This window comes from Lactuca serriola, chromosome 9 (genome assembly GCF_051521515.1).
Source record: "Lactuca serriola cultivar US96UC23 chromosome 9, Lser_US96UC23_V15, whole genome shotgun sequence".
NCBI classification, from domain to species: Eukaryota; Viridiplantae; Streptophyta; class Magnoliopsida; order Asterales; family Asteraceae; genus Lactuca; species Lactuca serriola.
The window spans coordinates 165,311,401-165,323,932 of NC_136416.1; the positions used below are offsets into that span (position 1 = coordinate 165,311,401).

Genomic DNA, 12,532 nt, shown 5'->3' on the forward strand with positions numbered 1-12,532 from the left:
ACTAGACCGGATATTGCTCATGCAGTTCATGTGGTTAGCCAGTTTGTCACAGCTCCTACTACTGTTCATTGGGGCGCTGTTCTTCGTATTTTGAGATATTTACGTGGTACTCAGTTCCGCACTCTTATGTTTCCTTCTTCATCCTCTCTTGAGTTGCGTGCCTATAGTGATGCAAATTGGGATAGTGATATTTATGATCGTAAGTCCACTACTGGGTATTGTGTTTTTCTTGGAGATTCATTGATATCATGGAAAAGCAAGAAACAAGATGTTGTTTCTCGATCTTCTACATAATCTGAGTATCGAGCCATGGCTATCGCCACTTGTGAGATTGTTTGGTTGAGATGGCTTCTTGCAGATATGGGCATTCACATCTCTCAGCCTACCCCTTTGTATTGTGATAGCGAGAGTGCGATAATGATTCCCAAGAATTTAGTGTTTCATGAGCGCACAAAGCACATTGAGATTGACTGTCATTTCACACGTCATCATCTCCAGAAGGGCACTATCTCCCTTCCTTATGTTCCTTCCTCTTTGCAGATTGTTGATATTCTTTCTGTCTGACAAATTCTCAATGCTTATTGCTGTTGCATTGTGAGTTTGAAGGGGGATGTTAACCTAATAATATTTTGGGCTTTATTTTGTATTGGGTTTTATGATTGGGCCTTTTCACTAGGAAACCCTAATTAGCTTGTCTATATATTATGTATTTCCTTTTTATTGTATTTGTACTTCTTTTTGATAATAATATGAAACCCTAGCCGTTATATGTATTTCATTTGTTAGTTTACAGTAACAATTGTGAAACAATCATCTGGGTACCGTTGCATAAACCTTCCTTCTGATTTATGTTTCTTAAAAGCATTATCAAGCAGTCTACCTTAAGTAGAAGCTCGTGGGGTGGTATTCCTGGAAAGCTTAATTGGTTTAGATATTCGATTGAGATGCCTTCCAAATCCGATGTGTGTTTTCCATTGGGTTGCATGGTGTCTGTGTTATTGTATACCCTGGCAGCTGTTGTGACCATTCTCAAAACGTGAGCGTTTATCTCGTCTGCTGAATCATTTGTGGGACAAACTATTGCTCTTGCTGAAAGGTGTGACGCAGTTGGTTGATTAAGTGTATCATCCCCATACACGAAATCTATTAAGGTCTGTAAGGAATTAGGGGAAGGTGATATTAGGAGTGAAGATGGGATTTGTATCCAGCTTGAGTCTCGTGGGTCATCTTTGTCAGGTACACCTATATGTCCATTACCAATAGCTAAGAACCATGTGCCAAAGTCGGATAAAGTCATTGAGGTGTGGGGTATTGTGTTAGAGGACTCAAGTCTCATGTTTGTATGTAAAAAGTAAATTATAAAATATGTCCATAAATACGAACTTGGTAGACTTAGTGCTATAATTTCTGAACGTGTGCTCTTAGGTAGAAAAGGTAGAGTTAGGAGGAAATCACCACCAAGAAGTACCGATATGCCTCCAAATGGTTTTTCGTCGCAGTCTAACACATCCCTAAGTGAGCGGTCCAAAAATTCGAAGCATCTTCTATCACTCGTTGGTGCTTCATCCCAAATTATGAGTGTTGTTCGCTGCATAAGATCGCCAAGGAAGGTACGTTTTTTTATATCGCATGATTTTTTGTCGTTTAAATCAATAGGTATTTTGAACCTTGAGTGTGTGGCTGTCCCAGAAGGTAACAAAAGCGATGCGATTCCGGAAGCAGCAACAGCCAAAGCGATCTTCCTTATCGATCTCAAATAGGAAAGAATATTCGTCCATAAGAATGTTTTACGAGTGCCACCGTGTCCATAAACAAATATTAGTGCTTGTTTTTTGTTCTCTATGGAAGCAATGACTTTGTTGTAAGTTGATAGTTGGTCACGATTTAGCTTTGGCAATAGATCATTGTGCTGTTTCCATAGTCATTCCTTATCATAACTCATTTCTTCCAATAGTAGTCGATTTCGTAAAACACTAATAACATCGACTGACGGAACAGGAAGACCAAAGTCTGCCATTGATTTAGATGGGATAGCAGACCGGAGCGTGTCATCTAAATCATGAAGGAGTTGTTGTTCAACAATCCCAGCAGCAAAGGTTACCGTCTTATTTGGTAATTCAGCTCTCAGGGTATGTAAGTAGTCATCTTTCATCCTATCACACGTAGTGTTCCACAGCAAAAGTGGACTGCTAATCTCACAGAAAAGGAGTAGATGACAGAAAAGTGATCGTAGCTGCGATGCGTTTGCCCACGTTGAAGCTTCTGTAAAACATGTCAACCACTCGACATCATCACCTATCAATCGAAGTGCATTACAGGCAGCCCCGAAAGTTGGATAGACAGTACCAACAACCAGGGCCGGTCCAAAGCTATTGTGGGCCCAGGGCAAAAAGAAAAAATGGGCCCCCCAAATTCATAAATATAATAAAAATTAGTTCAAATAAAACACTATAAAATTCACTATTACTATTAAAAAACACAAATATTGTCACAACATTACAAAAACAAATAATTTAAAGGAAAACATTTCTCCTAGCTTTTCTTGATGCAAAATCTTTAATAATACTATCCAAATCAATTTTATCTAACATGTCTTTCTCTATACATAACATTGCCAATCCGTTCAACCTTTCTTGCGACATTGACGATCTTAGATAATTCTACAATAACTTTAACTTTGAAAAACTTCTCTCTGCAGACGCAACAGTGACAGGAATGGTTAACATAATGTTATATGCAATAAAAGTATTTGGGTAACAATCAACAACTTTAACAAACTCCAAAATTTCAACAGCAGAATTTATATCATTAGGAATGTCATATATCTGGTAGTGTAGTAATACTTTGAATGTTTGAACTTTGAAGCTGAAATTATAAAAGAATAAAGTCAAAAGCAAAACATTAGATATTTTGAAGACTGAAATCTGATATAATAAAAAAAAATAGAACAAATTGTCAAATGGGTAACTTGAAATTCAAAATATCTTTCATATTACTAAGCAAAATATCCAAAATATCCAAAACAAATAATAATATTATGGATTTCATATAGAGGTTTGTTAGTCTTATGATAAATCAACAATAAAAATACAGAGCATAATATGGGAAATCAAGACACTGCCACTACTCAATATCAAAATCTGGTAAATTGCTAAAGCATCCAATTTTTTTTTTTTTTTGAGATTTGAGAATTGAAACTGAATTACTAGACAGAAGGCTAGAAATTAAAATGAAAAACTAGATATTCAATTGAATTGAATCAATTTGATACAGAAACAAAATTTTCCTAAATTAGTGAAACAAAAATCTACTTCCCTAATTCTTCATATTCCTCTTTACATGAATCTAATGAAACCAACGAATTGAATGAGAATTAAGAGACTGAAATCGATTAGACAATTACCTGGTGTCCTTGTCCCTGTGTAGGCGTATGAATATCAGTTTATTTTCAGCCTTCTGCAACTGAAATCGATTAGAAATTGAATCTAATAGTCGATTTCAACCTTCTGCAATGAACTCGCAAGTTGCACTGTAGTAGTCGAAGATGAGAAATTCACCCGAATACCAATCAGTTTATGATTATCCGAGAGAGCAGAGAGATGCGTGAGACTGTGAGAGACAAGGTGAGAATCGAGATTTGAGTATTGCGAAACCGGAAACAAGATGTATTATATCTAGATTCGAGAGACAATTAGCCGTTAGAGATTAAAGATTGTGAGAGAAAATCGACGATTCAGTATCAAGGGAACGCGTCGATTCAACTACCTACCGATTTATATGGCGCCCTAATCTCGATTTCCCACGTTCCCCACTACCATCCTTAGTCTCGTTCCTATTTGATATTCACCGAAATCAGAATCACGTTCAATACTTCATGCTTCAACGACATCAAGATTCAAGGAGCCTATTTTATTAATTTGTTTGGGTAATTAGGTTAACGTGATTTTGGACTAATTTGGGCCCTAATTATATATATATATATATATATATATATATATATATATATATATATATATATATATATATATATATATATATATATACTATATATTCTAGAATTTTTGGGCCCCCTCGAGTCGTGGGCCTTGGGCGGTCGCCTGTGTCGCCCACCGTCAGGACCGACCCTGCCAACAACAGTACACAAATCTTTAAATAATGTACATCCTTTTTGGTGACACAGTAGCATCCGTAAGTAGAACAACTCTCCAGAAGTCGGGTGTACAAATACAAGGCGGCCTACCATTTTGATGATTCATAAACTCTCCGATCCCAAGATTTACTCGACTTATCCCATTTGTAACTTTTTGGATAATCCAGATATGTCAAATCATGACCTTGAGGGTCCCTTGAATTGCTTTCAAACCACCTGAGGAGGGTAGTAGTGCTAGCATATGGATTAGATAATACCTCAGGTATCGAACTATCCCCATTGAACACCAATTGTTGCATGTTTTCCTCATGAACGGTTAGAATCTGAAGAGGTGGATGTCGATGATGTATGTGGAAGTCCAATATCCGTCATGCTACCTCATGTGGACATATATACTGCCCATCCAAAAAAAATTGGACCTCATTTATAGGACGACAATCATCATTTCCAGATCTGTCATGACTACCGGTAGGCGCTGAACTGACTGACGCATCAGAAGTTCCCTGTTTTTGGATATTATATCTGACACGATCTGCACCTTTGGAAATATACTTAAATAGATACTTAATCATCATGCTCCACCCACAGTACTCAACATTTATATGTGCACGAAATCGTGAACAAAGCCTTTTGTTATACGGCACAACATATCCATTAACAACAATCTGTCCATATTGAGTAGTGTGGTGTGCAGTTTAGCTACGTTTGTAGCGTACATATCCTTCTGTGTCGAAAAATGTAGCATGAAGAAACGGCTTGGGGAAGTGTTTACTGCATTTTCCTTCTTTCATACATGGAGCCTTTTGGTTAAGTGGTCCACATGGACCATGGATCATGCAGGTTGTTATCGTATCGTACAATTCTGCCTCGTTAATTGGATCCGACAACTCGACTGTGATATACTTGTCAACATCACTTGCAATTTTTATACGGTCCTTTGTTGATACCCAGAGTAAGGTATGACAATGGGGAAGCCCTCTTTTCTGGAATTCAATAGTGTACAGATCTGCAATAATGTACATTTGAAAAGGATCAACAATTTTGAATACATTTGTTGTAAAGGATGATATGGGTAAGAGGTGATGTTTATCTTGTAAAGCATCGGATATCCAAATCATAAGGCAATGACATTCATATGGATTGAATATGTAGAAAGTGACCAAACATTGCTAATAAGAAAGCTAAGCATGCAAGGCCAACAATAGTAAGTTCTTCATCCAGGGGTAATTTGGGAACAACATATACAAAAGTAAAAGTCCAGGTGATATGTGCAGACAGAGGTAAAAAAAATAAATGATATATGTGTGTTTTCGTTGATTGGGACCAGAGCAATTAAAAATGAAAACAAAAATCTGAATTTAAAGGAAAATACAAACAGGGGTAAAAAAGGTAACATATGTATACATACGTAGCTTTCAAAATGCGTATGAAGCTGAGTAGCAGACAAATACGTGCATACAGTGGCAGGATGTAGAGCTAATTTTCGAACAAAATATACAAAATGAAATTATGACCAAAATACGACCTCCTTTATAGGAAGATGCATGTCATAAAACAAAAATTCAAAATTCAATTAAATTTTGTTTAATTAAAAAACCATACAAGGCTGTTGTTCCAAAATTACCCCTGAAGTGTGTATGTGTGTCTGTGTGTTTCAGTTTCTAGATAAAGAAGAAGACGATGGGATGAAATATGTGAGGTGGTAACAGAAGGGTATAATGGGTACAGGGGCAATTAATATTTTTTTTTAAAAAAAAACAAATTATGATACATGACTCTGCAGCCACCTGGAAGCGTGGGAAACACATGGCTGCAGTGGCAGCAACATGAAGTTATCAATGCGGGGGTAATTTTGGAACAACAGACATAGAATGACATGTATACAAAATGGAAGTAGACCTCTATACAAAGGTGCATGTCATATAAAACCTGTTAACATACTAACAAAAAAAGCAGAATTCAATTACATTTTGTTTTATGAAAATTAATTTCACTAAGGCCCCTGGAAACAGAAGAACCTATTAATCAGATAAAAATGTGCATACAGGAGCCGAAGACAGCAAGATATCTAAGCAGCTGTAATTTGGAAACGATCAATACAAAGTGAAGATAATCTATAAAAAACAATCTACACCACAGAAAGCTACACATAATAAAAAAGGCCAATTAAATTTTTTCTTTTTTAATCGGACATCCTAATCAATACTTTTCTCGATTGACAAAGATCGAGTTCCCTTGGTTATGTAAGGTGAATTAGTTTTTCCAGCTTGATCACATATCAAAAGCATTAAAGGTGCCTTTAGCTTCTATTCATTTAGAGAGCAAGACCCTTCAATGACATCAAGGATATATGAGAAGTGGGCTGTTATGGAATTTATGAGATTTTTTTTTTTAAATTTATGTTGACTTATATATGGTGTTGGTGCTACTTTGGAAAATGGAATTTATAAGTTTCTTGTAGTTTTTGGTGGCTGAACTTTTGAAAAAAATGGTCAACTTGACCATTTTTATTCATTTTCACTAACGTATGATGCTATAAACGCCCATTTTCACCAAACCGCATTGTTATTAATGCCAAAATGCCATAATCTTTTCAAAAATTTCTTGTAAAAAGTGACCAACTTGACTACTCCTAATCGTTTTCTCCAAAGTACATTGCTATAAACGCCTATTTTTACCATTTTCACCAAACTAAATTGTTATAAATGGCATAACATTTTCGACAAATTGTTGTAAACATTGACACTATTTGCTATCAACATCATAACCATTTGCTGTAAAAGAACCTTTTTTTATTGTTTGAAAACTTTTCAACATTTTTCACCACTTGCCTGAATGACACCATAAACAACCAAATTAAGCATTTTTAACAACCCTCTTTGTAGCTTTCATTTTATCATATTTTCACCTTCTTCTTTTTTTGTATTTTTGTTTGCTTTACCAGGCCTGTTTGGTCTTACAATAAGTGATCATTTTTACAAGGATTGTTTATAGCAATTTTACACAAAATACATTGTTATAAACAATTGAAAACAAAAGTATATTGCTATAAACGATTGAAAACATGGCTGCAAGTCTTCAAGTCAATTACATAGACCTAACTTGTCATGTTTCATATTACATAACCCTAAATTGACTATTACATCATAAAAAAAAAACAGGATAAACAAAGACAAAGAAAGATGGGGAAAACACCCAAGGCTAAACTGCAACATCATCAACCACAAAAAAGAGTTAAATGACACCAGGGGTATAATCGTGAACTCCAAAAGGATGGAAAATCAACCGAAAAGAAACACCAACAACAAGAACTACCATAGTGAAAGAAGCAAAAACCATGAAGCAGATATCAGATATGTTAATACTTCAAACATAAAACTAGGACCATGACCACGGGGTAAAATCGTCAAACTCCTAAAAAAGAGAATTATATAAACCGGCAGTAAACAACAATGGCAACCAATTCTTCAATGCACCAGCAGACAAGTCAGAACAAACCAGGGGCAGTATGGTCCATCATAGAAAAGACACCATAGCGAAGATAATAACAAAGAGCATCACCCATCAATTAGAAAACCTCATAAAGAAGAAGAAGAACGCCTTATAAATATAATTAATGTATTTAACCTAGAATTTTGTTGTAATTTCCACACACGTCACCAATTTCAAGCCAGGTAATAAATGCAACGGGTTGTTTTAGGCTAGCCGGCATTAAATTAAACGATGTACAAAATATAATGGTTAAAATATACCTAAAAATAATAAAATGGTTATTTTAAACATTCACACGTAATAGATAGGGGTTTTATGTGGTTTTCCCTTATTCCCCCGTTTCCTCCTCCGGCCTTCTTGTCTCCTTCTATTTTCCGCAGCTTTAATACAATGAGATGCGACGAACGATTGAACGAGTCCTCCCCGCGAAACACGGCGGCCGGATCTCACATTCCTCGATCCCACATTCTCACGTCTTTTGCGCTCCACAACTCGACACAGAAGAAGGAAAATCGTGCAATTATTTGAGAATAATGATCTTCTTCTCGGAAAAAGCTTTAGCAGATCAGAAAATGCGGTAACTTCGCTCATTTTACCACCACCGTCTGACCACCGCCGCCGACGCCGACGCCTCCACCCATCCAGAACGAAGAACATATACCCAACTCCGACAAAGAGAAAAACAGACAAACAAACCCCATAATTGATAACGAAAAGGAAGAGAAAACAAGAAAAAAAGTTTGTTGCTTTGGGTAATCCAGCCAAGATCTCATCTGGGTTGTGTTTCGTCAGGTGTTTTAGGGTTCGGGGTGTACCATTCTTCAATCAATTGGATCGATTTAAAGAACAAAACGAAAAAAAACTCACGAATTTGAAGTTTTGTTTGAAGAGATAAGTTAGCAAGAGAGGATGAATATATTGTGGAAAGACCCAGGGCTTCCGACAGATTCATTCTATGAGGTTCGAGCTGAATGCACCGATGTTCCTAAAACTAAATTTAAAATCAAGGTAACCCATCTCTTTTCTATAATTATATTCATATATATACCAATCAATTTCACTGTTTGCTAAAAGTTCTTTTCACTTTTGGATTACCATTTGTTGGATCTACAAGGAACACGACGAACATGTTTAAAATTACAAATTGGAATTCGATTCTTTTTAAGGCTTCTAATTCGTAAAATGTTTATCTAGTCGGGGAAGACTCTTAGTGTAAGGAAATGGCAATCATCATTCAGTCCAGAAGGTCATCTCGATATAGGCCAAACCCTTGGTCGAATTTATCGTGGTGTACGTTTTTATTTTCCCAACCAAATTACTAATGTTAATTTGAAATTTCTATTAAATTTGTACTTAATTTGACATTTTTTTTTGGTTGAATCGTTGATATAAATCAGGGGATACATCCAACGATTAGAGGAGAAGTATGGGAATTTTTACTCGGTTGTTTTGATCCCAAGAGTACATATGAGGAGAGAAAAGAGATACGCCTAACAAGAAGGTATTTTCTCTTTAGAATTTTTTTTTTCATGATGACTTATATATATTTATTCGTTTTTATAATTTTAGAGAAGAATATGGAAGACTAAAAGAACTATGCACATACATGTTTCCACTTGTTGGAAGTGGCAAGTTTATAACTGCTCCTGTGATAACAGAAGATGGAACCCCAACTCAAGATCCAATAGTGCTTCTAGAAGCAAACCCTGAGAAACTTATGACACCAACAACTCAAGCAACAAGTAATCTTTTTTTCCCCCTTTTGACAAATGTCACAAATTAATAGTTGTTTAAATGGTTTTACACTTTTACTAATGCAATACGTTATTACGTTTCGTATATTGTAGTTAATTCAGGCAAAGAAATATCTGTCCCAAAGGAAGAAGACAATAAGATAATCCAATGGAAACTTACCCTACATCAAATAGGTTGATATATAAAGATTCTATCATGTACATGTTTTAAAATCATTTCATTTTCAAGTTTCAACATTGTTTAAACATAATAATGTAGCGTTTTTTATCTTTGGATTTTACTATTTATGATAGGTCTTGATGTGGTTCGAACAGATAGGACACTTGTGTTTTATGAAAAGCAGGAGAATTTGTCAAAATTGTGGGATGTTCTTTCGGTGTATGCGTGGTTTGATAAAGAAGTCGGTTATGGTCAAGGTGGATCTTTGTTTTTATCATTTAAAAATTTTCTTTTTCTTGAAGGTTTTTTTTATTATATTTTGTAACACCCTTTTGAAAATGGTATTTGTTTTGATTATGATCTGTATGTTTTGTAAACATATGAAACAGGAATGAGTGATCTTTGTTCTCCTATGATTATGCTTCTTGAAGATGAAGCAGATGCATTTTGGTGCTTTGAACGTTTAATGCGTAGATTGGTATTTATATATATATTCATTATTATGGGTTAAATGCAAGAAATAATTATGTAGTTATTGATTGTATTTGAAGAAATTAAATGCGATTTTTATTTATGGGTTTGAAGAGAGGGAATTTCAAATGCGTAGGGGCATCTGTTGGGGTTGAGTCACAACTTTGCAATTTAGCAAATGTTATTCAAGTTGTTGACCCTAAGCTTCATCAACACTTGGGTACTTTCTTAACAACTTTTTTACATTTTCTTTTTATAATAATAAAAATGCTAAAAAAAACTAATATTAACACAAATGCAGATCACCTAGGTGGTGGTGATTATTTATTCGCATTCAGAATGCTTATGGTGTTGTTCAGAAGAGAACTTTCTTTTGGTGATTCTTTGTATTTATGGGAGGTAATAAATAATAATAATAACCTTATAAAGACACCAAACTTTTTTCAGACAAACATCATTACACATTCAACCACTTTACTCAATACATGACTTAATGAATTTGAAACAGATGATGTGGGCTTTGGAGTATGATCCTGATCTTTACAATTTATATGAAGAACCTGATTCTGATAGACCTGAAGATGCTAAAGCAAAACCAAAATCATCACGACAATGTGGCAAATTTGAAAGGGAAATTTTGAGAAGTGGGGCTAAAGATGAAGAAACTCTCCCCATTTCTGTGTTTCTTGTTGCAAGTGTCCTCAAGGAGAAAAGTGTCAAATTGCTCACCGAAGCCAAGGGACTCGATGATGTTGTCAAGGTCAAACCTTTTTCTTTTTCTTAACAACACAAAAGTTTCCTGTAATGTTTTCATGATGATGATGTGTTTCTTGATTGATTGATTCATCTTTATTTATAGATATTGAATGACACTTCTGGGAATTTGGATGCTAAAAAATCTTGCTCGGGGGCTATGAAACTTCATAAAAAGTATCTTAAAAAGGTACAAACTTGTTGGTTCTTGATGGATTGTTATTAAAAATGTGGGATTTTTTTGGGTTCTTGATGAATTTTGGTTGTGTTTTAGGTGAAATTGGAAAAGGCAGCTTCATAACAGGATGATGAGTTTTGAGTGTTTGATTTGTGTTAATGATGAAAGATAGAGGTTGGAGACAATTTTAGTTTGTAATTTGTAAAGACTACTAATGTATGTTGTGTACAATTACAGTCGATTCTTATTGAAGTAATGTGTATTAAACTACGTACTGTATTCTGTATATGTGAAACCATGAAGATGATTAAGTTATATATTTTTTTATGAATAAAAGAAACTTCTGTTCGCTTTTTGTTTATAGTTTGAATCAACTTTGTTTGTTACTTGTATAATTAATGTGATATTAGTAAAACATGAATTGGTTAAGAAGAATTCATCTAACGGAAACTTAACTCCCCATTTGAAAATTAAACTCTTCAATGTTGCAACTTATAGCATAATGAATCTAACTGTTGAGTTGTGATTCAAATCGAATATCATAAGTGGTGTGCACTGTGAATTTCTTGAGCTTCAATTGGCGACATTGAGCTAGGGTTTTGCTGACCATCAAAACGAAATCCGAACCGGATTGATTACCAACATTTCGCTCAAAATTGACAAGTCCATACATGTTCCCATGGAGAGTGTACCTGTTCTTATGGCGCATTTTGTAGAAGGTAAACTTTATTCAAGAAGCAAGCAATATGGTAACACACTGATTCGATCTTCTTCCACCTCCTCCATAATTTCATCAAACTTTATTCGTTTTGGGGCAATTTTAAGTTTTTGTCCTTCCGCCATTTCAATAGCTGCAACCGAGCTCTCATCGATTTCCCTCGTGAGATATACAAAACCCAAATCAGGTGTAAATACAAACATTTCGTTTTGACCCCTACTCTTTGAAAATAAACATTTTGTTCCTATAAAAAGTTCTTTATGTTATGTTTCTTTCTTTTTCGTTTTTTATTAGTTTTCTAAAGGCTTAAAGTCTATATTACCTTCTAAAAAGGAGCATGACTTGTTATAGCCCGTTTTTATTGACAACGTGGCATTTTCTTTAGCAAAAAAAAATAATAATAATAAATATAAATATAAAAAATCCACGCAGCCTGCTGCTCAGCCCTAAGTGAAAATCCACACCCTTCCTCGTCAGACAAGTAAGGGGTACAACAACCTTGGAGAAATCCTGAATAAATCTTCGATAATATCTTGCTAAACCTAGAAAGCTTATGATTTCCAAAGGAGACTTCGATACCTCCCACTGCATAACAACCTCAATCTTGGTAGGGTTGACCAGAATCCCGTTCTGGTTAACAAGGTGTCCCAAAAACCCGTAACCAAAACTCACACTTCGAGAACTTGGCATAAAACCTCTCCCGTCTCAAAACTCCTACAAGCTCTTAAAGGTGCTACTCATGCTGCTCCCTGGTCTTGGAATAGACCAGTATATCATCGATAAAAACAATGACCGAACGATCAAGCATTGACTTGCACACCCGATTCATCAAATCCATAAATTTCGAACGTGCGTT

At 35.3% G+C, this 12,532-nt stretch overlaps 2 protein-coding genes across 4 annotated transcripts; one reads left to right on the forward strand and one right to left on the reverse strand.

Moving 5' to 3' along the window:
* Positions 1 to 787: 787 nt before the first annotated feature.
* LOC145076258 (uncharacterized) lies at positions 788 to 8,343 on the reverse strand. Its single transcript, XM_079022201.1, has 5 exons — positions 8,239 to 8,343; positions 3,404 to 3,462; positions 2,687 to 2,865; positions 1,982 to 2,262; positions 788 to 1,909 (listed from the first exon to the last, which is right to left on the reverse strand). Exons 1-5 carry the CDS (start codon positions 8,341 to 8,343, stop codon positions 788 to 790), a joined length of 1,746 nt encoding a protein of 581 aa, XP_078878327.1.
* On the forward strand, positions 7,752 to 11,319 carry LOC145073102 (rab GTPase-activating protein 22-like). Of its 3 annotated transcripts, XM_079019655.1 has the most exons (12): positions 7,752 to 8,650; positions 8,837 to 8,932; positions 9,040 to 9,143; positions 9,212 to 9,384; positions 9,490 to 9,570; positions 9,691 to 9,813; positions 9,946 to 10,034; positions 10,142 to 10,247; positions 10,329 to 10,426; positions 10,536 to 10,787; positions 10,887 to 10,970; positions 11,055 to 11,319. In XM_079019655.1, the coding sequence occupies exons 1-12, from the start codon at positions 8,552 to 8,554 to the stop codon at positions 11,079 to 11,081; spliced, it is 1,332 nt and encodes a 443-aa protein (XP_078875781.1). In that variant the 5' UTR covers positions 7,752 to 8,551; the 3' UTR covers positions 11,082 to 11,319. The 3 variants fall into 3 exon arrangements, with proteins under 3 accessions (XP_078875781.1, XP_078875780.1, XP_078875782.1); XM_079019654.1 differs by having other exon boundaries at positions 10,142 to 10,426; XM_079019656.1 differs by lacking the exon at positions 8,837 to 8,932.
* The last annotated feature ends 1,213 nt before the right edge of the window (positions 11,320 to 12,532 follow it).

Coding starts and splice junctions, on each gene's coding strand:
- LOC145073102 (XM_079019654.1), top strand. CDS start 8,552: ATGAATATATTGTGGAAAGACCCAGGGCTTCCGACAGATTCATTCTAT. Junction 10,035..10,141: donor AACGTTTAATGCGTAGATTG/GTATTTATATAT, acceptor ATGGGTTTGAAG/AGAGGGAATTTCAAATGCGT. Junction 10,971..11,054: donor ATAAAAAGTATCTTAAAAAG/GTACAAACTTGT, acceptor GTTGTGTTTTAG/GTGAAATTGGAAAAGGCAGC.
- LOC145076258 (XM_079022201.1), bottom strand. CDS start 8,343: ATGGGGTTTGTTTGTCTGTTTTTCTCTTTGTCGGAGTTGGGTATATGT. Junction 2,263..2,686: donor TGTTGCGTCTGCAGAGAGAA/GTTTTTCAAAGT, acceptor CATGTTTTACAG/AAGCTTCAACGTGGGCAAAC. Junction 1,910..1,981: donor TTCCTGTTCCGTCAGTCGAT/GTTATTAGTGTT, acceptor CTATGGAAACAG/CACAATGATCTATTGCCAAA.